Source organism: Camelina sativa, chromosome 11 (genome assembly GCF_000633955.1).
Source record: "Camelina sativa cultivar DH55 chromosome 11, Cs, whole genome shotgun sequence".
In the NCBI taxonomy this organism is placed as follows: Eukaryota; Viridiplantae; Streptophyta; class Magnoliopsida; order Brassicales; family Brassicaceae; genus Camelina; species Camelina sativa.
Window position 1 is genome coordinate 14,084,674 of NC_025695.1, and position 24,339 is coordinate 14,109,012.

The window sequence follows — 24,339 nt, forward strand, 5'->3', positions numbered from 1 at the left end:
CGTAGATTAAAGAATTCACAAGTGGGTACATACACTTTTAGTTACATCAATCTAACAAAATAAAATAAAAACTATGAATCTGATTATGTAGGCAAGAATTGATACTTAGTTATGGACGGACCAAGCATATATAAGGTATTGTGTTAGGCTAAAAAGAGATCAGATATGTCATCCGTTACTTGATTTTCTATTTTCAATAACACAATAAAAAGAGGTTATACATATCTTTTTCAATACAATTTAGCGTTAACATTCACACAAACAAACAAAAACAATTTAAAGCACATAGTATTTGTTTTTTCTTGTTTTGTCATAAATGTTTTTGTAGAAAAATGTTGTATAGTTGTGGTCTTGTGGAGATACATGTAAGAAAGTCAAAAACAAGTTTCACTGTCTCAACTCTCAGCTAAAGTTGACCTTTTGGATCCTTCAAAGTCGTACCAACGTTGACACATAACACATGTATACCTTCTCTTTTTAGCATGGGGACAATTTATTTTCATAAATTGTGTTTAAATTCACATTATATATGAATTAAAAGCCACGTTAACCCCTAAATATGAAACCGCCATGAAAATTGACTTCTTCGAACGACAAAACAAAAATCATTGAATGCTACGATACAATATTTTTTTTTTCTTTTAAATAAGCCAGAGATCTCGAACTGTCAGAAATATTATAGATGATATATTTGTTTTACACTGTGAGGATTAATTCTTGCCACGTTCACTTGGTAAGATCAGTTGAAGTCTTAATATATCATAGTACGATATAGTTAAACAAAACAGAAAAGAAACACTAAATAATATAGTTCTTTCAGCTTTGGTATGAGGAAATATTAGTTAAAAATCGAACGTTCACGAAATATATAGCTCAAACCGTAATCTTCTGACAAAAGGAAAATAAAAACGTGAACAATATTAATGATGACACGGGTTGAGAGTTCTGGTTTGATACACAGCTCATTTAAATGGATTTGTTGGAGATTGATTTATAAATTTATTTTCAAAGAAAGATTATTTTTCTTCGTCTCTATGTGGCTGGTTTAGTTTAAGTGTTTAAACTACGAATACTTTTCATAAATTTGAAAATACTAATTTTACATTATGGATTTTAACTCTGTTTATCTTTTTTTTTAAAATAAATTTTAACTCCGTTTATCGCCGTAATCTGATAAATCAAAAATAATATTCTGGGGATATTCTTAATCACAAAAGTCAAAACACTTTGAACATCGTTTAATCATATATATATATAAAAGAACTAATTTATGTACGGACAATTTTTTTTTTTAACATCGAGTTTTTGGTTTTAATATTAATTAAACTATCAGAAAAATCCAAGAAGTTAAAATAAAATACGAAATCTCTTTGTAGTGTTTATGTGTAGAGGTAATAGATCTTTCGATGCAACAGAACAGCTGTTCCCGTGTTGTTGGGTTTTTTGAGATTTCATATTTCTCGTGTGTTTCCCACGTGGCGCATGTGAGATCTCCACACGTGGCAGGAAAAGGATGGTTGATAGAAAATGAAATTAGTAGGATCAAAAATAGAAACTTGGGCTTAAGAATCAAAAAGAAAAATCTCTCCTCATTCAATAACTTTCACAACATGTTTACTTATATAATATTGTTTTGAGACCAATATTTTGAAATGCTGATGAAACAAAAACCAAAATGATTCATATAGTTTCATACAACTCCATGATCTCTCTTTATGCACCGGATTCATATGGATATCAAATGGAAACAAAGGATACCATTGCTGTTACCACGGTCCATGGAACCTTTGGCGCGTTTGTACTAAGGCCTGTGCAAATGTTGTTGCCAAACTCTCTTTTCAAATAGTATGTATAGTAGATACGATTAATATGGTTCATAGTAATAGATGAATCAAACCAGTTTTTACAGACTCGATAAGCCAAACTGGAATATAGTTCAAAGACACAAACAGAGATAACTGATCATTGCCCTTTCTCGCCAATATGTCTGCAACTCTATTTGCTTTCCCTCTTTACACATTCAATCCCATGTTTCCGATGAAACAGAGAAACCTGTCCTAACCTCTCTATGTGTTTCAAAATCATTCATACTATAAATAACCTCCCTTGATGTTCAATACACTGCTGGAGTTTCCCATCAGAAGACACAACTAGTCTTGTTACTTTTGCAGGTTTCGTTTTGCGTTTAATTTGGAGTCTTGGCATAGTCTTAATACAGTTATGATCATCATCTTCTGCGTTTGTCGGTTTCTCTGGGCCCTCTTCCAAAAACTCATCTGCAACATCTCCATCTTCATCAACCCTTAGCCGTTTCGTATACCATCTTAGTCCCTGATATAGTCAAGAGAGAGCTATAAATAATATAAGTGAGTGACATAAACAATATCGAAGAACAACACAAGCTAGCTCTTTAACTAAGAAAACTTCACTAATAACTACTAATAGAGTGGCCAAAAACAGCTTAGACAATCTGACATTAGAAATCAAGTTACAGCAAACCATAAGAGTAAGTAACAATAAAAACAGAAGCGATACCGAGTCGTTGTCTAATGTCATAGAATAGTCAAATGTGAACATGTTTAGCGGCTAGGATTATTATAGTTTTGCTTCTACTTCAATAGCAAGTGAAGGATTCTTATCTCAAAAGCTCAATTGGGTTTTTTGGGGTTCTGAGTAACAATGCTAAAGTAAGAAAGAGACAAATTTCGATCAATTTTGTAAATCTAGAATCGAAGACACTCAGATAAAGCAATGCAACGACTAATTTAGCAAGAGTTACAACAGAACTGAGAATGTTCAAACCTGAATACCACCGTCTGCGGCGGCGCAAGGCTGAAGAAGAGGAGCAAGATTGGACCTTTCAACAGCAACTTGAACCGGAACTCCAAATCCTTTCCTTGGTAGTCCAGTTTCACGAAATCTCGGCTGATTAACGTCACCGGAATCATCAATTCCTCTATCATCATCGTCATCTTTCAACACTTCCTGGCCAAATCCAAACACACCAGCCAACTTCTTAAAAAAACCCATATTCTAAAACTTAAAACTCTCTCTTGTACAAATCAATCCGTCACTAATAGAGGAACAAACTTGCTCTCCCAGAAAGCTTTTAAATTTTGCTTTCTTTAGACCTTAACTTCTCCTTCTCCTCCAATGCTTTTTCCCCAATCGGACCTTCCGACAAAGGATCCAAACAAATCTTCAAACGAAAATAAAAATACATGGGAACTTCACTATTTGGGCTAAATTAGTAAGAATTAAGCCCATTAAGAAAAGTTCACCAGCTTAGACGCTATTCCAAAAAATAATAAATGTTGCTTCTGTTTAGATTTGAGGGATTCAGGTATGATGGATTAATTGTGTTAGCTTAATGAAATAAGAACACCCATTGGCTGATTTTGAACATGTTACAAATGCAACATTACAAGTGTTACAGGTGCTGTTGGTTGGCGAAGATATAGGGTCTTTGTTTATAAATAATAGGAAAAAAAGATGTCTAGCTACATGAACTATCAGAGAATGCATGGTCACACATGCCAAGTATACTATTGTATAATCAACTATACGAACTATATGTACTACATGACCACAAGCATGAACTATATGGCGTTATGCGGTCAACATCATAAACATATAATCCAGTACATCGGTTGACTGATTCCAACGTTGACTCCCGCGTTGACAAACACTGAAAAAAAAAATTAATAAATATTTTTTAAAATTTTTTAAATTTTAAATAATAAATTATTATACTAAATCAATTATGGTTTTTCATGATTAAAAGACATTCTATTCAATATCCAAATATTTTTTATATATCTCTATATTCATTCTTATAATTAGTTACTTTTATTTTTCAAGCTAAAGTAAATAGTTAAATAAAAATCATTTATAATTATTTTCAAAATAAAAAAAAATCATTTAAAATTATTTTCAATATAGAAAAATCATTTATAATTATTTTCATATATATATATATATATATCTGATAATCAGATTATTTAAATACTACAAAATCAATAAAATCAAATTCAACTACTTTCATTAGAAAATAATATGCAAAAGATTGAGTATTATGACTCTTTACTCTAAATTTTGCATGGTAAATGTTATACAAAATTTTAGATACTCTTTACTTTAAAATTTACATACTCAAAATAACATATAAACAACAACAACAAAATTCACAATATTTACTTTTAATATATAAAAGATAAAGATACAAAAAAATATATTTGATAAGGGTATGTTTGCAAAAGGGTATAGAATAAGGGTATGTTTGCAAAAGGGTATAGAATAAGAGTATTTTTGCAAATGCCTTTATATTATATCTTGAAAATAATTATCAGTGATTTTTATTTAACTATTAGTTTAGCTTTAAAATTGAAAATTAATTAAGTATAAGAATGTTAATTTAATTTTTAGAATTTTTTTCTAAGGTTTGGATTCTCTATTTTACATTTATGATATAGTTTTGAGGAGTTAGGATTTAGTATTTGGAGTTTAAGGCTCAGAATTTAGTTATTTTATATATAGTATTTTTGAAAATGGACAACATAAAAGAGTATTTTTGAAAAATGACATAGGAAAAGAGGTATTTTTGAAAATCCTCCAAGAATGAATACATTAAAAATATATAAAAAATATTTAGATATTGAANTCATTTAAAATTATTTTCAATATAGAAAAATCATTTATAATTATTTTCATATATATATATATATATATCTGATAATCAGATTATTTAAATACTACAAAATCAATAAAATCAAATTCAACTACTTTCATTAGAAAATAATATGCAAAAGATTGAGTATTATGACTCTTTACTCTAAATTTTGCATGGTAAATGTTATACAAAATTTTAGATACTCTTTACTTTAAAATTTACATACTCAAAATAACATATAAACAACAACAACAAAATTCACAATATTTACTTTTAATATATAAAAGATAAAGATACAAAAAAATATATTTGATAAGGGTATGTTTGCAAAAGGGTATAGAATAAGGGTATGTTTGCAAAAGGGTATAGAATAAGAGTATTTTTGCAAATGCCTTTATATTATATCTTGAAAATAATTATCAGTGATTTTTATTTAACTATTAGTTTAGCTTTAAAATTGAAAATTAATTAAGTATAAGAATGTTAATTTAATTTTTAGAATTTTTTTCTAAGGTTTGGATTCTCTATTTTACATTTATGATATAGTTTTGAGGAGTTAGGATTTAGTATTTGGAGTTTAAGGCTCAGAATTTAGTTATTTTATATATAGTATTTTTGAAAATGGACAACATAAAAGAGTATTTTTGAAAAATGACATAGGAAAAGAGGTATTTTTGAAAATCCTCCAAGAATGAATACATTAAAAATATATAAAAAATATTTAGATATTGAATATAATATTTTTTAATTAATAAAAACCATAAATGATTAAATATAGTAATTTTTTAGGTTTTATTTTTAATTTTAGAATTATTTTTTGATCAACGCCGGAGTCAACACCGGTCTTCACCGGAATTAATCAATCAGTGTACTAGATTGTATGTTTATGATGTTGAGCACATGACGTCATATAGTTCTTCCATTGGCTATGTAATACATATACTTCGTGTAGTTGAGTATACAATAGTATACTTAATATGTGTGACTATGTATTCACATAGCTAGCCATCTTTTTTCCAATTTTAAATGTCATACTGAAAAGAATTTAGCACCTGATTTCATAAAAACCAGCTTTGACTAAGTAACGAACCCATTCAACTGTGTTCTATAACCCAATCTTCTCCCATACTCAATTCAAAGATGTGATCTGTATTTGGTTTTGGGGGATAATCAATGATTCAGTAGTGAGCAGAAAGCACAAAACTTTTTTTTGTTGTCTAGCTATCGACTAAAGTGATCGACTTTAGTAGACAAACAAGCAATAAAAAAAAGCACATGTTATCAAAAGTTTACGCCATGCGCGTACCTTAAGAAACCGGACACGTAAACCCGATGATGTGAACATATTGGTACCTGAAACTAGAAAGAGGTTGAGACAGAGACCACGGAATTAATGCTTTTAAAATTATTTTNATTTGATAAGGGTATGTTTGCAAAAGGGTATAGAATAAGGGTATGTTTGCAAAAGGGTATAGAATAAGAGTATTTTTGCAAATGCCTTTATATTATATCTTGAAAATAATTATCAGTGATTTTTATTTAACTATTAGTTTAGCTTTAAAATTGAAAATTAATTAAGTATAAGAATGTTAATTTAATTTTTAGAATTTTTTTCTAAGGTTTGGATTCTCTATTTTACATTTATGATATAGTTTTGAGGAGTTAGGATTTAGTATTTGGAGTTTAAGGCTCAGAATTTAGTTATTTTATATATAGTATTTTTGAAAATGGACAACATAAAAGAGTATTTTTGAAAAATGACATAGGAAAAGAGGTATTTTTGAAAATCCTCCAAGAATGAATACATTAAAAATATATAAAAAATATTTAGATATTGAATATAATATTTTTTAATTAATAAAAACCATAAATGATTAAATATAGTAATTTTTTAGGTTTTATTTTTAATTTTAGAATTATTTTTTGATCAACGCCGGAGTCAACACCGGTCTTCACCGGAATTAATCAATCAGTGTACTAGATTGTATGTTTATGATGTTGAGCACATGACGTCATATAGTTCTTCCATTGGCTATGTAATACATATACTTCGTGTAGTTGAGTATACAATAGTATACTTAATATGTGTGACTATGTATTCACATAGCTAGCCATCTTTTTTCCAATTTTAAATGTCATACTGAAAAGAATTTAGCACCTGATTTCATAAAAACCAGCTTTGACTAAGTAACGAACCCATTCAACTGTGTTCTATAACCCAATCTTCTCCCATACTCAATTCAAAGATGTGATCTGTATTTGGTTTTGGGGGATAATCAATGATTCAGTAGTGAGCAGAAAGCACAAAACTTTTTTTTGTTGTCTAGCTATCGACTAAAGTGATCGACTTTAGTAGACAAACAAGCAATAAAAAAAAGCACATGTTATCAAAAGTTTACGCCATGCGCGTACCTTAAGAAACCGGACACGTAAACCCGATGATGTGAACATATTGGTACCTGAAACTAGAAAGAGGTTGAGACAGAGACCACGGAATTAATGCTTTTAAAATTATTTTAACTAACGGATGGTTCAAGTGACATGAAACTCCATTTGGATAACTGGTCTTGTCCAAGATCAATTCGAGTTTTGCAGTTTCGAGTGGATTTGGTTTGTTTTTGGAAACTTGGTAAAGAACAGAACAAAGAAGAAGGCACCATTGGTTTGGTGAATTTTGTTAACCCACAGATAAGTTAATAAAAGGAAAAAAGATGGTAAGCTACACGAAGAAGTATTGATGAATACATAGTCACACATGCCAAGTATATTATTTTATATTCAAGTACACGAAGTATATGTATTATATGATCACATGCATAAACTATATGATGTTATGCGGTCAACATCATAGACATATATGCCAGTACACCGGTCAACTGACTCCGGCGAAGACCGACGTTGACTCCGGCGTTGACCAACACTAACAAAAAAAAATCTAAATTAAAATAAAAAAATAATAAATTATTATACTAAATCATTTATAGGTTTTCATGACTAAAAGAAATATTCTATTCAATATCAAAATATTTTTTATATATCTCTAATATATTCATTCTTATAATTAGTTTCTTTTTATTTTTCAAGCTAAAATAAATAGTTTAATAAAAATCATTTATAATTATTTTCAAGATATAAAATTCATTTATAATTATCTACAAGATATAAAATCATTTATAATTATTTTCAAGATATAAAAACAAATTATAATTATTTTCAAGATATATATATATATATATCTCATAATCAGATTATTTAAATACTACAAAATCAATAAAATCAAATTCAACTACTTTCATTAGAAAATCATATGCAAAATATTGAGTATATGACTCTTTACTCTAAATTTTACATGGTAAATGTTATACAAAATTTTCTACTCTTTACTTTAAAATTTACATACTCAAAATAACATATAAACAACAACAAAAAATTCACAATATTTACTTTTAACATATAAACATTTTCATTTTTACCCTCTTTTACACAATTACAATATGTTAAATTAATTTTTAGAATTTTTTTTTAAGGTTTGAGTTCTCTATTTTACATTTAGGATATATTTAGGAAATAAATAAAAAATATTTAGATATTGAATTAAATTTGTTTTTCATATCTAATATCTATTCAATATTGTAATATCTAATATCTTTTAACTATTCAATATCTAAATGATTTTATATCTTGAAGATAATTATAAATGATTTTTATTAAACTATTTACTTTAGCGTGAAAAATAAAAAGTAACTAATTATAAGAATGAATATATTAGAGATATATAAAAAATATTTCTATATTGAATAGAATATGTCTTTTAATCATAAAAAACCATAAATAATTTAGTATAATAATTTATTATTTTTTATTATTTTAATTTAGAATATTTTTTTTTAGTGTTGCTCAACGCCGGAGTCAACGTCGTCCTCGCTGGAGTCAGTTGACCGGTGTACTGGATTATATGTATATGATGTTGATTGCATAACATCATGTAGTTTATGCATGTGGTCATGCAATACATATACTTCGTCTAGTTGAGTATACAATAGTATATTTGACATGTGTGTTCATGTATTCTCTAATACTTCGTGTATCTAGCCATCTTTTTTTAAAATACTTAATACATTTTTTTTTATACTTGTACATTTCCTTTAGACACAAAAATAAATTGGATATTTACACTTTTGTTAATATCAGTTTTGTATATATTGTCTTAAAATTTTCGATTTTTGTTTCTAAAGTTGGGTTATATCAAATAATATAATTTTGCTACATTATATTCCAACTGCAATGGGTCTTTTTTTCTATCTATGTGGCATAGCATTTAAAAATTAGTAAGCTCAATATTTGTCACAATTAATTTGGGAATCTATCACATTATTCCGAATAATAGATAGATTTTCTTAAAAAGATGAGGCAAGAGAAGGACAAAATGGTCAAAATAAGCTGCTGTCATTTTCAAAGTAGTGATTGTTTTTTATTTTTAAGATCTGAGGATATACTTATACTTAAGAAAAAAATCTGACACATCAAAGTACAAACCTCATGTTGATTTGGATTTCCCAAACACACACTACAGTCAAACCCAAAATCTCTAGTTACATACAATAATTTATTGTAGATCCTATATTATTCTCTTATTAATTCTTGTGCATTTGTTTTTATTTTAAAATTTTGATAGGCTTTTTGTTAATTTTTTTCTTTCTAGTATTGTAATTTTGGTTTCCCTCTTAAGACTTTAAACTTATTGGACCAAACTAGTAAAAAACCCTCCTAACATTTAAAATTCAATGTTTTTCATCCCGGTTTGATTTCTTTCTCTTCCAATATAGTACCGAACTCGGTTCATTCAATGCAACAATGAATATTATGTGAAAATAAAGCCCAAAACAAAATTGAAAAAAAATAAGAACATTTATTAAAACAGAACTGAAGTTAAAGGAGAACACCAAATCCAAAAGAGTACATTACATTACAACTAGAAAAAAAAGTATAATAAATGGACTGAACATACTCATTTAAAATAAATAACTCATTCTCGATCCTCTTTAAATTCTCTATTCACACACACACTCATTCACATTTTAACAAAACCCTAACTAAATCATATCTTTAGATTATTTTCCAATTAAATCTACTGTAAACTGAAACCCTAAACTAAAGATGTGTTTCCTCAAGAACTTAATATTAATAATTCACTTTTTAAAAATTAAAAAAAATAATTAAATTAGACACTAACTAGATCGTCCCCTCTTCTCTCTCTCTGATGGTGAAGAAAGAACTCAAGAAGAGATGAGAGAGAGAGTTGTTAGCTAGCTCACACGCTTTCGCTTAAAACTCAAAAACCTGCACTTTCTCGTCTCTTTTCTCGGCATTCGTAAAACAGAACCAAAAAAAAAAAGTTGGGTCTCTGAGAAAAAACCACAAATCTTGAGTCTTTCTTCGCCAATGGATTCCAGAGAAATCCACCACCACCAGCAACAGCAACAACAACAACAGCAACATCTACAACAACAACAACAACCACCGCCAGGGATGTTAATGAGTAACCACAATTCCTACAATCGAAACCCTAACGCCGCCGCCGCCGCAGCTTTAATGGGTCACACCTCTACATCTCAAGCTATGCATCAGAGAATACCTTTCGGTGCTATCCCATCGCATCAACCTCATCCTCCTCAACAGCATCATCCTCAGCATCAGCATCATTACCATCATCCTCAGCCACATCAACAGATGGATCAGAAGACTCTTGAAGTTCTTGGATTCGACGGATCGCCGTCCTCTGTTGCCGCGGCTCAACAGCATTCGATGAGATTTGGGATCGAGCAGCAACAACAGGTCAAGAAGAAACGAGGAAGACCTAGGAAGTACGCTGCTGATGGTGGTGGTGGTGGGAATAACATTGCTCTTGGTTTGGCTCCTACTTCGCCTCTTCCTTCAGCTTCTAATTCATACGGTGGTGGAAACGAAGGAGGAGCTGGTGGTGGTGGTGATAGTGGAGGAGCTAATGCTAACTCTTCCGATCCACCTGCTAAACGGAACAGGGGACGTCCTCCTGGCTCCGGTAAGAAGCAGCTCGACGCTTTAGGTACTGTGGAACACTCGATCTACTCTTTTTCTCTGATCAAATCTTTACAATTCTACTTAATGGGTTTTGTGCCTCTCTCTGTGTGTGAGCAGGAGGAACAGGAGGAGTTGGGTTTACACCTCATGTCATTGAAGTCAAAACTGGAGAGGTAATGTGTAGCAAATCTTTAAGCTTGAATGGATTTTGAGTAAGTTTCTGCCTGTTTCTTTGGTTAAAGATATGATCTTTCATTCTATTCCAGGACATAGCTATGAAGGTAATGGCGTTTACGAACCAAGGGCCACGCGCAATCTGTATTCTCTCAGCTACAGGAGCTGTATCTAATGTGATGCTTCGTCAATCTACCAGTCCTAGTGGAATTGTTAAGTTTGAGGTATAACATCTCATGTCCTTTGTACATTACTTGATGATTTGAGCTCTGTTGTTATCCAAGGGAGATGGGATTTAATCTTGTATTTGGATGTGTTTGTTGTTGCAGGGCCGATATGAAATCATTTCTCTGTCAGGTTCTTTCTTGAATTCTGAGAGTAATGGTACTGTGACCAAAAGTGGTAACTTGAGTGTGTCGCTGGCTGGACAAGATGGCCGGATTGTGGGTGGAACTGTTGCTGGAATGCTTGTTGCTGGATCACAAGTCCAGGTTACTCAAATTCCTATCCTTTTTTTTTTACGCTCGAGTTAAAAAATCACAAAAGTGTTCAAGATACTGACTTTTGATTCGTGTTTGTTATATAGGTCATTGTCGGAAGCTTTGTACCAGATGGAAAGAAGCAGAAACAAAGCGCAGGGCGTGCTCAGAATACTCCAGAGCCAGCTTCAGCACCAGCCAATATGTTGAGCTTTGGTGGTGGTGGTGGTGGTGGTGGACTGGGAAGCCCTGGATCTCAAGGACAACAACACTCGAGCGAGTCGTCAGAGGAAAACGAAAGCAATTCCCCGTTGCACCGTGGAAGCAACAACAACAACAACAACAACAATAGTCATGGTCTATTTGGAAACTCAACACCTCAATCGCTTCAGCAAATGCCTATGCCGATGTACCCGCTCTGGCCTGGGCCTGGCCAGAATCATCAATAAATAGATGGTTCCATGGGTCGGATTGACCGGGTTTGCTTCTCTCTGTTCCTTTTGACACACATCTCTCCATCAGAATTATCTCTATAAAGTAGATTGAGCTTTCTTACTCTCTCCCATCTTCTTCTCCTTACCGGTTCTCTTAAATTTAGCTTTTGTTTTAGATAAATAGAGAGAGAGGGAGACTTGTTAAGTAGGTTTCAATTCAATCTTGTTTAGTTTGTTTCTCTTAGTAGTTTCTTTTGATTGTGATGATCATAAAAAGACTTGCTCTTTTCTTCTATCATCAACGAATTATATCCACTTCAAGTTTTCACAATTCTACAAACTTATACAATGCTTTACAAAAGCTCGTTTATTCTCTGTTATAACTTATATAAGCTTACATTGGTGTTTCCTTCACATACATATTTATTACTCTTGAGGTTATTACAAGATAGTAGTAAGTTAAACCAAAACAAAAGTTAGCAAAAAGACAGTGAAAATACACTAAAAGGTTTAGATACTTTGATACATATAACTCAAGACTCCATTACTTCATCCACTTGTTCGTGTTAGTCTCTGTGTTTCATTCTAAACTGCAGAAACCATAGCTGGTGGTGATGCAGCCATCAGTTCTTCTTCGTCATCACCATCCTCTGCCTCCCACATGAAATGTGCATACGATCCCAAAACCATACTGCAAAGTTACAACCATCACAAACCTTTTTAGATTCTTTAAGTAAAGAAACCAAAGCTGAGATCAGTAAAAGTAATCAAGAATCCAGTAAGTATATATTTACCAATCATCAGGAGAAGCATTAACAGCTTGATCAAAGTAACATTGAGCTCTCTTCTCATCCCTGCTCGTTTCCCATATCAACTTACCATACATTGACAAAGCCTCACCATCACCTGGACTCGCCAGTATTGCTCTTCCATAGTACTCTTGAGCTCTCTCTGCATCTTTCTCCACCTGTGAACAGATTCAAATCCCAAATTTAAATAACAATAAAAAACCTAAAATCACCAATTCACAAAATCACTAACCTCGTACAAAAACTTGCCGTAGTTCATCAAAAGAAGCGAATTATTAGGATTCGATTTCAACATCTTTCGATAATAATCACCGATCTTGCTCTTATCTTCATAACCGCCTCCTCCTCCTCCATAACCGCCGTTAAAACCAGATCCACCACCACCACCGGAGATCAACGATCCCCAACCATCGGAAAACCTAATTTCTTCCTCCTCCGTCTCATCATCCTCCGGGATTTTCGCCGGCGAAGGCTTAGATCCAACACTCTTCGACATTCTCTCGGATCTAATCACATCACTCTCCGATAACACCCTACGAATCCCGACGTTAGCTTTAACCTCGATGGAGATCTTCCTTCCTCCTCCGGCGGCGAATCTCTCGCCGTAGCTGGATAATGACGACTCGACGGAGTTGTTCCTGGAGATGATAGGTGTCGTCGTCGTCGTCATGTTCTTCCGCGACGAGCCACCTGAAATAAACCGGTTATGAAGAACCGGCATCGAACCGGTTCTCATCAGTAGAGATTTCATCACAACTTCGATTTTTTCTAGCTTCCTTTCCTCTTCTTTGATCTCTGAGAGTGATGATAATAAATAATCCAATTAATACTATTTATAACTTCATCTCTACCGTACGATCCTTTGACGTTGATCTCATATTCCACCGTTGGATCTATTGACTTTCTTGCGCGCTATATATCTCTGTTTCGTGTGATACACTTAAAGTTGGCATTATCTCAGCCGTCCGATTTGATGACCGTCTAGGTGGGACGAATCAGCTACGAGCTTAGTCAACACATGTGCACGAGAAGAGCGTGATCGAACCGGTCTATGGTTGCCACGTGGAGGAGATGGTGGATTCAGTGAGTCTGTGTACTTGGGGGTTGAGTCTAAGATCTATAGAACTACGAAAACACCCTTACCCATTGGCTACTTTAGTGAATACCATTGGCGGTCGCTTCTAGTATCGAAATTATAATTTTGTACTAAAAAAAGAGGTTACATTTACACATGTCAATATTATTAAATTTGTTGTAGTCTTGTAGAGTTTATCACTACTATATTTCACTTTTGCATGTCTAATAAGCTTGGGATGTCTATAGTATCAATATTTTAATTATTGTGGATGATCAATATCACGATCACGCAAAATGACATTTCGTTTTCTTGTCATTATTTGTGATATTTGGAAGATTTGGATTCACTACCATTACAAGTTTACAACTGGTAAAAAATTTCTGTTTTTGATAAGATAAGATAAGGTTTTTCTCAATATGTATTATTAAAAATATGTTTATTTAGCTTTGTCGTTTTGTATCACATTTTTAAAGCTTTACAGGTAACATAATCTTATAAGTTACGTTCTTTTACTAATGATGAAAATGTATACAACTTGTAAACTCACTAGCTACTTGACTTAATTAAGGATACTTAAATAACAAAAGGTCAAATTAAAGATTAGTGATTACGGATTTTACAAGAAAAAAAATGTAAATATATTGGTATCTCTAGAACCTTCAATGGTCACTAAAAAAAACTTTGGTGTGTTTTGTTTGTTTAAAAAATGTGATCTGAGTTCCATAGCTGAAGTGGCTTTACAATATTAAATAGGCTTAGGAAGGAATGTCGGAGAAAGAATGGGATCGAACACGCAACCATTGAAGGTTCTCGATCAAATTAAATCCATGAAGATCTTAAGTTCCAATTTTCTGAGGAGGAGATCACCATTGATGATATCAAGACATTTATTCAACTGGATGAATTCGAGCTTCAAAGAGGAAGAAATAGGACTTCTAGTGGAGAAACATGACCAAGAGAATCGGCTATGGAGTGAAACGGATTGTGTTTGGAATGATCGGTCATCGGCCTATAACGTTTGGACAGGCAGTGTGAACCAAAGGCAGATGAAACCTGACCCAACAGACTATTTTATGTCTAAAAAGACACTTTAAATTGGACATACGAAACCTTCCAACGAATGTCAAAATTCTAACGCTTCAACATTTTACATTTTTAACAACTGTGTTTGCATTTCAGAAAAGACAAGATCTCTACTACTCTATAGATATACTTTTACTCTATAAACGACTCAAAACAATGGTGGTCTTAGAAGCATATAAATACATATATAGTATATATCAACGCATGGTGTGTTCTTGAACGTCAGTGCATGCGATTGTAATTTTTCCGCGATCTTTAGTTACGTAGTAACATTATTGTGCTGACTAAAGTTACACAGAATTTTTCTCAAGGAAAGAAAAGCCATGAACCGAGAAACGTGCCATGAACCAAAAATCCTATATTTTGCTTGTTATAACGTGACTTATAGTCTATAAATATTAACAACTGACTAGAACAAAGATTTAAATATAAAAAACTTACTATTTTTAAGGACTAAGTGGATTAGCGTAGAACAAATGTCACATACGACTCGTTCAAATGCATGGCAATGATGGCATTGAGCAAACAAAACAAACAAACATAACAAAACCCAAAACACACTTTTTATTTTTAGTAACCAAAACTTCCTAACACTCTTTCTCTCACACCAAACACACAATTTTCCACACACTATACCAAATAAAACTGAACTCTAAAATATCAATATAACGTAAATAACCTTAGGAAAAAAAAAAGAATTTCTCTGTCTCTAGCTTTCTTGTTTTTTCTAAATTTGGTATTTCGGTATATGAGAAATCTCACGGCGGAGATAATCAGTCTCCGGCCACCGTAATGTCGACAGTAATACCTTCACCTCTGCCACCGCAACCTCCGCCACAACATTACGTTACACTTCCTCTAACGGTGATCCTCACCGTAATCCTCCTCGTCTTCTTCTTCATCGGTTTCTTCACTCTCTATTTCTGTAAGTGTTTCCTCGACACAATGGTACAAGCTTGGCGTCTCCACCACGGTGGAGACACCGGATCCGCCGATAATCCCCTCCAGCCATCGGAAGCTCCACCCGTAAATCCCGGCCTCGACCTTCGGATCATAAACTCGTTTCCCACGTTTCCTTACTCATCCGTTAAAGATCTCCGGGAAGAAAAATACGGCCTCGAATGCGCCATTTGTCTTCTTGAATTCGACGGAGATCACGTGCTACGTCTCTTGACAACATGCTACCACGTTTTCCACCAAGAATGCATCGATCTCTGGTTCGAATCTCACAGAACTTGCCCTGTTTGTCGCCGAGATCTTGATCCTCCTCCTCCACCGGAGAACCCAAAGCCTACCGTGGATGAGATGATCATCGATGTGATTCAAGAAACAAGCGACGACCAAGAAGACGTTCTTCGTCGTCATCATCAGACAACAACACTGATTGATACTTGGCCGTCATTAGGACAGAGCAGTAGCATTAAAAAGGAACAAAATTTGCCGGAGAAGTTCTCTAGATCGCATTCGACGGGACACTCGATAGTGAGAAACAGACCGGAGGAAGAAGATAAGTATACATTGAGATTACCGGAACATGTTAAGATTAAGGTCACGAGAGGACATAGCCAGACAGAGAGTTGTGTAACGTTCGCCGAACTTGTTAGAAACAGAGGATATGATCATCGCCGGTTTGGTGAAGTCTCCGGTCAAACACAATCTGAAAATTGAAGGAAAAGGAATATATATACTTTTTTTTTTAATTAGTTAAGTTTTTTTGTCTTCTTGTTATAAATATCTTAGGTTAGAGTATTTAACTTGAGAAGATGCTAATTAGTATTATTAGTGATTTTGTTTAATAATAAGAACGGACATTTTATTTTGTGTTGTTAAACCAACTTGTGAGTGATTTAACAAGGAAAGCTGCTAAATCTTTCTAATATACGACAAACGACCTCAAAATACTTAAAATTTATCAACAATATTTTTTGGAGAAAAAATAATGAGAAAGAATATCTAGTTCCTATTTATTTCTCTCTTATACGATACTATGATAGCTTAAGTTTTAAATCTTGCATTTTACTTTTAGTAATTTCATATTTTAATTGATTCTAGTGCTAAAATCTTACCTTCCAGTTTCACTTTCACCTTACCTTTTGATATTGTGAGTAGAACACTTAAAAGAAGATTACAAAGATTTCTCTAAATTATTCAAAAATATAAAAAAACAACAATTAGTTTTCTTTTTCAACAAACAACAACTAGTTTATAGCATAGATTTGACCAATCACAGTAATGGTGACGGCGAGAATAAGGGGAATAATCATATCTTTATTCACAAAGGATAAGACTATACATAAAACACTTAACCTACCCAAGAGAAAAAGAATATCGAAAAAACATCCTACCAATGTTTCTCTTTTGCTAATTGAAAGAAAAAAAACGCCCTTGCACCCATGCTCAAAAAATCCAAAGTGTCATAACATCCGTCCTATTCGGTTTTTGCTTCTTGTCCTATGAATGGCACAATTATGGGCGGAGTGTTGCTCGAGCTTGGCATCAGGCTTGGTTTGGAAATAAAACTCATCATACCCACAACCATGGCTACAAAAATGCCGTGAGTACTCCTCACAAGCTACTCCTCACAAGCTCATTCCAGCTAGTCATATTCCCCCTGGGATGAGCGTTGGCTTGATGGAGAGAAAGGCAAGCACGAGAGGTTAATTTACAAAAACTTCGGAATGACACTTTCACAGGTTTGTAGAAAGCACCATTAACGTCGTCACATCTCCTAGAGAGGTTGTAGGCTTTCACTTCTGAGAAGTTTAACCCTAGATGAATGAGAGCTAGACGAAAGATATGCAAAACAATGGGGCTCAGGTAGAAAACCATACAAAATTGATGATAAGGAAAATGGAGTCAACACGAAAATTGGGAAAATATATGAATTGACAAACTTGATCGCGTAATAGAACTGAACATTACTTGCACTGTCCTTTTATAATTGGTACTTGTATTGTTAGCATCTTAACAAGGAAATGGAGACATTCTAAAAGAATGAGTGAGTTATGGTTTAGAATGCGAGTTACGTTTCCTTTCTTGCTTTATTTTTCTAATCGTGATTGCCATATTGGTTTTGTTCTCTGTCAAGTGAGCTTAAAAACTTTTGATGGATTGATTTTATGTTCGACTTCTATGGTGTCGATGAGATAAAATACGAATTCAAATGACATTTGTAGAATTTCTCATTGGATATATGAACCATAAACACTAAAAGTAAAAAAAAAAAAAAAAATCAGTCAAATATAAAATATTGAAATTATATCTTAAAATTATTTTTGTATCAAATAGTAATCTTCATTTTGTATTTTAAATGATGATAGATATCACAAATAAATGGTAAGAAAATATGTCTTTCTTATATATTTTTAATATGTAGTGATATAATTAAATATAATGAAAATAAATAATGGTGTATTTGATTTTTAATGAATTTTAATATGTAATGATACAATTAATTCTAACAAAAATAGATAATACAAACTTGGCATTGAAGACTGTTAAAGTTGAACCTTGACATATCATTATATATGAAAAATAATAATATTCAAGGTTTAATATGTAATGATACAACTAATTCTAATAAAAATATGCTTCTCTCTTAATATTTTTTTTAATAAAAAAAGACATGTCAAAAGAATAGAACATCATTTGTCACATTCTCAAAGCATTATACAATTTCCACCAAAATTACAGAAATATATTTTCTGTTTAATCGCGAAATTCTGTTTTGGTTTGAATATATACCAAATATATTTTTATTGGAATTTAGTATAAATATTTTGTTTACTTTCAATAGTTTAGCATAAATTTTGGAATTTCACATACAAATTAGCGGTTATTGCAATATAAAGGCAGGTCTTGGATTTGTTGGTGTATGTGATGTAGCAATATTTAAATTTTGGTACTTACTTTGACAAAAACAAAAACAATAGGGGTTTGTTATGCAATATAATAAACTTGGAAGTTGAATACTGTTCTTGTAAAACCCTCTCAGATGCTGGAAAGCACGAAAAACAAATTTCAGATTTTTCCGATGCCCATCTTCACATCCTTCGCCGAGATCTGAATCTAAAATTATCAAACTTTCTCCAATCTCAATGTCACGAATTCATCTGCAAAACTTGCTTCTTCTTCTACCATTCTTCTATGTTTGTTCGGATTAATCCGATAGAATGGTTCGTGGGTTGGTGAATTTCACCGGACTATCAACGAGGCTATTAAACATTTGCGTTGATTCGCTCTGCAAGTTTCGGAAACTGGAGAAAGCCGAGTCTTTAATCATTGACGGAATCAGATTAGGTGTGCCCCCTGATGTCGTCACTTACAACACATTGATCAGTGGGTATTGTCGATTCGTTGGTATAGAAGAAGCTTACGACGTGACTCGTCGGATGAGAGACGCTGGGATTAGACCAGACGTCGCTACGTATAACTCTTTAATCGCTGGAGCAGCTAGACAGCTGATGTTAGATCGTGTCCTCTACCTGTTCGACGAAATGCTTGAGTGGGGTATATATCCTGATTTGTGGAGTTACAATACTTTGATGTGTTGTTATTTTAAGCTAGGGAAACAAGAAGAAGCGTTTCGGGTTCTTTATAAGGATCTTCAGCTCGCTGGGCTAAGTCCTGGTCCTGATACATACAATGTTCTCCTTGATGCTCTATGCAAGTGTGGGTATATAGACAATGCTCTTGAGCTATTTAAGGAGATGCAGAGTAAGTTTAAACCTGAGCTCATGACTTATAACATTCTTATCAACGGGCTTTGTAAAGCCAGGAGGGTCGGTACTGCGAAATGGATGCTAACAGAGCTCAGGAGATCGGGTTACACTCCGAATGCTGTTACATACACCACGATACTAAAGTTATATTTCAAGACTAGGAGGTTTCGAAGAGGGCTTCAGTTGTTCTTAGAGATGAAGAGAGAAGGTTATACTTATGACGGGTACGCGTATTTCGCTGTTGTTAGCGCTTTGATTAAGACAGGAAGAACGAAAGAGGCGTATGAGTATATGCAAGAGCTAGTTAGGAAAGGTAGGAGACATGACATTGTTTCGTACAACACATTGTTGAATCTGTATTTTAAAGACGGGAATTTGGATGCGGTTGATGATTTGTTAGGAGAGATAGAGAGGAAAGGAATGAAAGCGGATGAGTATACGCACACAATCATAGTCAATGGTTTGTTGAGGACGGGACAGACGAGAAGAGCTGAGCAGCATTTTGTAAGTATGGGAGAGATGGGGATCGGATTGAATCTTGTGACTTGTAATTGTTTGGTTGATGGATTGTGTAAAGCGGGTCACGTGGATCGAGCGATGAGATATTTTGAGTCGATGGAAGTGAAAGATGAGTATAGTTACACTTCTGTTGTGCATAATCTCTGTAAAGACATGAGGTTTGTTTGTGCTTCAAAGCTGCTATTGTCGTGTTACAATAAAGGTATTAAGATTCCGACATCAGCGAGACGAGCGGTTTTGTCGGGTTTACGGATGTCCGGGTGTTATGGTGAAGCGAGGAAAGCCAAGGCCGAAATGAAGCTGACTCCGGTTGGGAATTCTTGACAATCATCTTCTTACACCACAAGTGTTGAAGTGAAAAGTGTAATGTTTACTTGTGTATGAAATAGAATAACAGTCTTGATTGAAACAGACGGGACCTATTAATTAAACCGGACGGTTCGTGATTAAAGCAAAATTAAAATCCCACTAACCGGACCTATTAGTTGAACCGGACGGTTCGTGATTCGAGCCAAATTAAAATCTTCTTCTTCACAGAGTAGTTTGATCAACGAGGAAGGGACTGACGAAAGTTTTGATCTTTAATCTCTCTGAGTTTATTTTTTTTGTGATGGATTCTCTTCCAAAGCAGACTCTGAATCCAAACAAGCATCTCAAAGAAGAGTAAAGCTTCTCTCTTTTTCTCTACTCGATTTTTGAAAATTTGTGATTCCTCCTCTGTTTATTGGGTTTTTGTTGGAATTGACTTTGGTGCAGATTTGTAAGCAATCTTGATGGATCTTCAATTCTGGAAATCGCAGCACTATTGACCATTGTCCCTGTAAGTGTATTTCCTTTTGGACCAGTTTCTTCGATTTTGCTCAGTTTCTGATGATTGATTGACGTTTCTGGTTTCAGCTCTTGGTTCTTTTGCGTTACTCCATTGGTCTTCACTGCAAAATTGGTTCGTTATCTCAATCTATTTCAACTTCTTAGTAAACAAATCTGTTCATAGAATTTCGGAAGTTGTCTGCTTTTTTTGCAAGAGGAATCATCATTGAGGTATAAAGATGTTAGTGCATAGTGCTTTTTTGAAGTTGAGTTATGTTACATGTTTGTTATATAGATGATAATGGTGGTAAAGCCGTCTCATCGAAGAAAAACGACGATGAGATTGTTGTTTCCAGAAATTGGAAAGCTTATACTTATGCCATATCCTTGGACTTCATCTTCATTATCTTCCCCATGCTCCTGTTTTTCACTGTATGTTCCTTTCAAACTCTTTTCTGTGAGCAGATTTTTGACCTGCCAATCGCCACATTTGATGCTTTCTTTATATTCATCAAACTGATTACAGGTTCTATCAGAATGGGTCTATCATGGAACAGTCTTGCTGTCTATGTTGTTTCTGATTCTTTGTGTGACTGGCAAAAGGTAGAACTTGTAAGTCATGGCAATTTCCGTTATTTTCCAAACCAAACATGTGTTAGTTACGGGTTTTGACTTAAGCTAACTGAAGCTTTTAAAACTAGATCTTCTTCAGGGTTGCAGAGAGGACAACATGCTCTCTCGTTTAGAGCAAGCGTATCTTCTTATAGAGTTGCTCTGGTATACAACACTACTTTAGTTTTACTTTAAGCCAACTCTGCTTTTATCGTTCCATATAATCTGAAGGGTTTTTCATTGCAGATGCTTATTACATGCTTGTGTATCTTGGGGGTTGACTTTACTATCTTTCCGAGGAGGTACGCCAAGACAGAGACTTACGGTACTAGCTTGGTATGCTTGAAATGTCAAACCTCATAGTCCTTTAGGCTCTAAACTAATATGAGATTTGTTCATCCTATTGTGATTAGTAACTTTGTATCTGTCTTGATATTACCATTTGAAATGCAAACAGATGGATCTTGGGGTCGGCTCTTTTGTTTTAGCAAATGCTATTGTTTCTCGGCAAGCTAGAGACGTGTCATCAGGGTGAGTAATTCTCCTTGGCACTCCGTTTTCCTTTTTTGAAATGCTTTGTTATTACTTCAGCATTATGCAAACTTGGTCCAATTTTTTTACTTGCATTGCTTCAGAAACTGGATAACTGGAATTAAAGCAACCACTCCACTGTTATTACTCGGGTTTATTCGACTCTGGACTACTTCAGGTGTGGATTATCAGGTACATAAACGTTCCATGATTCTTCTTTATTATGTCTTGATGCTTATCACTTTACAAAGTCTAACCATTGTTGGTTCTAAACTATATGAAGGTCCACGTAACAGAATATGGAGTACACTGGAATTTCTTTTTCACACTTGCAGCCATATCAATTCTCACATCATTTGTTAACATACCAGCTAAGTACTGTGGAATCGTAGGTTTCGCTGTTCTTGCAGGTACAAATCCAGTTTTACTTCCTTTTCTCTCTTAATTACAAGATAGTGAAACCTAACTAGCTTCTTCAACTTCCATTGGTTCTCAGGATACGAAACTTGGTTGGTTAGTGGACTGAACACATATTTGCTTTCTGACGAAAGAGGAAGTGACATTATCAGCAAAAACAAGGAAGGCGTATTTAGCATTCTTGGTAAGGTTTGATTTGATTTGGTTTACTTACTACTACGCTCTTTTGATTCTTCCGCATCTAAATCTCTTTTGATTCAGGTTACTGGGGTATGTACCTTCTTGGCGTTCACTTAGGCTATCGTCTCTTTTACGCAAAACAATCAAATGTTCGAAGCACCACAAGCTCAGTCGCTAGAGTCTTTCTCGTTTCTCTTCTCTTATGGTAAAAGCAAGCTGCTATAGAACATTCAATTTCATTATGATAAGAAACTCATGGGCATATATGTATTTAGATATGTATGTTTGTCTCAGGATTGTGACTATACTTCTTGACAACTACGTTGAGAGGATTTCTCGTCGAACGGTAATGATACTCACTTAAAATTCAAAAGCATTAAACAGGACAATATTGATTGAAACTATTTCTGTCTTCTGCAGTGCAACATGCCTTACGTTACTTGGGTGCTCGCGCAAGATCTTCAGGTCTCTTTATAGTTCAGAATTGATCATAGTGGTGAAGACTTTGTCTTTGTGACTTGAGATTTGATTCGTCTCTGCTTTTATGTCCAGGCGCTGGGGATATTTATGCTGTCTAGTTATATACCTATGAACAAACTTTCATCACTTGAAGAAGCAATTGACCAAAATCTATTAGCTACCTTTCTGCTTGTAAGTCCCTTCTTATCAGTTAGTTTTCTTCACAATCTTTATCTATCTTGGATCCTCTTTGAACTGAATTTCACATTTCCCGTTGTTTACAGGCAAACCTTGGTACAGGAATGGTGAACCTCACTATAGATACCATCTTTACTTCTCCATTCTCTTCTCTTCTTATACTAACCGCTTATGCCTTTGCTTTATCTGCTATAATCGGAACCGTTCATTTCTCTGGTTTCCGGTTAAAGTTCTGGTAAATTAATAGCTCACAACATCTTGTAAACTTGACACTAGTTGTAGATTCAGATCTGATTGTGTGGCTTATGAGCAGAGAAGTTGAAAGACAGTCTTGTGAAGTCTGAATTTTTCTTCTGTGCATGAAACTTTTGCCGTGATGAGTTTTTTTTTGTCATTACAGAGTGACTTTTATTATTGATGATAAGACTGACTTGTTCACCAACGACGACCAGAAATCTTTTTATCACCTGTTGACATATCATCAAATCAAACCAAACATCATAAGGATATCACAAGAAGTGTTTGACATGATCAACTTACCAATAACTCCTCAAGTTTAGTTTTTGATTCAAGATAAGCAGATTTGTTGATCCCTAAAAAATGAGCAGAAGGTATAGACTTTGCGTTTGAGAGCTTCTTTGTTGCTCCATTCGTTTCTGTAACTGGACCAATGTTGTCACTAAAACACTCGGGCTTACTTGAACTTTCTTGGGGAATTGTTTCTTGTTGCATATCAATTCAAGGTATGTATCAAACTATCAATGAGGATAGTAACCGAAGTTATAAACTACACCATTGCGGTCGATGCTCAGCTTTGCAAACAGCCCAAACCAAAGAAGCTTTTGGTCAAACTCGGGCAGGTTGGACTTTTTATTTATGTTAATGTAATGTTTAAAACTTTAAATCAACACTATTACAGATCTTTCAAATAGAAACATATGACATCAAAATCAAAGCTAACCATATTAACGTACCACATTCAATATCTTAGTCAACAAGCCAATTATATCATCAAAAGAAAAAGAAAAAAGAAGCTAAAGAACAAAGTTAAAGTCACATTAAAAGAACAAAAAAGTATGGGGATACCCAAAGAAACAAAGCAAAAC

General features: G+C 33.8%; 6 protein-coding genes across 6 annotated transcripts; 4 read left to right on the forward strand and 2 right to left on the reverse strand.

Annotated features, from left to right (window-relative positions):
* LOC104723284 lies at positions 1,853-3,208 on the reverse strand. The gene is made up of 2 exons (XM_010441618.2): positions 2,803-3,208; positions 1,853-2,331 (listed from the first exon to the last, which is right to left on the reverse strand). Exons 1-2 carry the CDS (start codon positions 3,028-3,030, stop codon positions 2,086-2,088), a joined length of 474 nt encoding a protein of 157 aa, XP_010439920.1. The 5' UTR covers positions 3,031-3,208; the 3' UTR covers positions 1,853-2,085.
* LOC104723285 (AT-hook motif nuclear-localized protein 13-like) lies at positions 9,907-12,131 on the forward strand. The gene is made up of 5 exons (XM_010441619.2): positions 9,907-10,754; positions 10,847-10,902; positions 10,996-11,127; positions 11,233-11,394; positions 11,490-12,131. The coding sequence occupies exons 1-5, from the start codon at positions 10,112-10,114 to the stop codon at positions 11,829-11,831; spliced, it is 1,335 nt and encodes a 444-aa protein (XP_010439921.1). The 5' UTR covers positions 9,907-10,111; the 3' UTR covers positions 11,832-12,131.
* On the reverse strand, positions 12,169-13,434 carry LOC104723286. Its single transcript, XM_010441620.2, has 3 exons — positions 12,858-13,434; positions 12,611-12,783; positions 12,169-12,507 (listed from the first exon to the last, which is right to left on the reverse strand). The coding sequence occupies exons 1-3, from the start codon at positions 13,374-13,376 to the stop codon at positions 12,402-12,404; spliced, it is 798 nt and encodes a 265-aa protein (XP_010439922.1). The 5' UTR covers positions 13,377-13,434; the 3' UTR covers positions 12,169-12,401.
* On the forward strand, positions 15,372-16,527 carry LOC104723287 (RING-H2 finger protein ATL29-like). Its single transcript, XM_010441621.2, has one exon. The coding sequence runs from the start codon at positions 15,579-15,581 to the stop codon at positions 16,452-16,454; it is 876 nt and encodes a 291-aa protein (XP_010439923.1). The 5' UTR covers positions 15,372-15,578; the 3' UTR covers positions 16,455-16,527.
* LOC104723289 (putative pentatricopeptide repeat-containing protein At4g17915) lies at positions 18,800-20,483 on the forward strand. The gene has a single exon (XM_010441623.2). The coding sequence runs from the start codon at positions 18,959-18,961 to the stop codon at positions 20,348-20,350; it is 1,392 nt and encodes a 463-aa protein (XP_010439925.1). The 5' UTR covers positions 18,800-18,958; the 3' UTR covers positions 20,351-20,483.
* Positions 20,546-23,608, forward strand: LOC104723288 (uncharacterized protein At4g17910-like). Its single transcript, XM_010441622.1, has 16 exons — positions 20,546-20,689; positions 20,783-20,846; positions 20,924-20,969; positions 21,132-21,268; positions 21,363-21,439; positions 21,538-21,613; positions 21,695-21,784; positions 21,906-21,979; positions 22,084-22,171; positions 22,263-22,389; positions 22,476-22,580; positions 22,658-22,781; positions 22,871-22,922; positions 22,997-23,041; positions 23,129-23,227; positions 23,320-23,608. Exons 1-16 carry the CDS (start codon positions 20,637-20,639, stop codon positions 23,470-23,472), a joined length of 1,410 nt encoding a protein of 469 aa, XP_010439924.1. The 5' UTR covers positions 20,546-20,636; the 3' UTR covers positions 23,473-23,608.

What these genes read in the sequence shown, in the direction of transcription:
- LOC104723284 (XM_010441618.2), bottom strand. Translation starts at nt 3,030, where the DNA reads ATGGGTTTTTTTAAGAAGTTGGCTGGTGTGTTTGGATTTGGCCAGGAA. An exon ending in CCGCAGACGGTGGTATTCAG is followed by an intron (nt 2,332 to 2,802) that starts GTTTGAACATTC and finishes TGACTATATCAG; the next exon opens with GGACTAAGATGGTATACGAA.
- LOC104723285 (XM_010441619.2), top strand. Translation starts at nt 10,112, where the DNA reads ATGGATTCCAGAGAAATCCACCACCACCAGCAACAGCAACAACAACAA. An exon ending in TTGAAGTCAAAACTGGAGAG is followed by an intron (nt 10,903 to 10,995) that starts GTAATGTGTAGC and finishes ATTCTATTCCAG; the next exon opens with GACATAGCTATGAAGGTAAT. An exon ending in TTGCTGGATCACAAGTCCAG is followed by an intron (nt 11,395 to 11,489) that starts GTTACTCAAATT and finishes TTTGTTATATAG; the next exon opens with GTCATTGTCGGAAGCTTTGT.
- LOC104723286 (XM_010441620.2), bottom strand. Translation starts at nt 13,376, where the DNA reads ATGAAATCTCTACTGATGAGAACCGGTTCGATGCCGGTTCTTCATAAC. An exon ending in ACGGCAAGTTTTTGTACGAG is followed by an intron (nt 12,784 to 12,857) that starts GTTAGTGATTTT and finishes ATCTGTTCACAG; the next exon opens with GTGGAGAAAGATGCAGAGAG. An exon ending in AATGCTTCTCCTGATGATTG is followed by an intron (nt 12,508 to 12,610) that starts GTAAATATATAC and finishes GTAACTTTGCAG; the next exon opens with TATGGTTTTGGGATCGTATG.
- LOC104723287 (XM_010441621.2), top strand. Translation starts at nt 15,579, where the DNA reads ATGTCGACAGTAATACCTTCACCTCTGCCACCGCAACCTCCGCCACAA.
- LOC104723289 (XM_010441623.2), top strand. Translation starts at nt 18,959, where the DNA reads ATGGTTCGTGGGTTGGTGAATTTCACCGGACTATCAACGAGGCTATTA.
- LOC104723288 (XM_010441622.1), top strand. Translation starts at nt 20,637, where the DNA reads ATGGATTCTCTTCCAAAGCAGACTCTGAATCCAAACAAGCATCTCAAA. An exon ending in AGAGGATTTCTCGTCGAACG is followed by an intron (nt 22,923 to 22,996) that starts GTAATGATACTC and finishes TGTCTTCTGCAG; the next exon opens with TGCAACATGCCTTACGTTAC. An exon ending in TATTAGCTACCTTTCTGCTT is followed by an intron (nt 23,228 to 23,319) that starts GTAAGTCCCTTC and finishes CGTTGTTTACAG; the next exon opens with GCAAACCTTGGTACAGGAAT.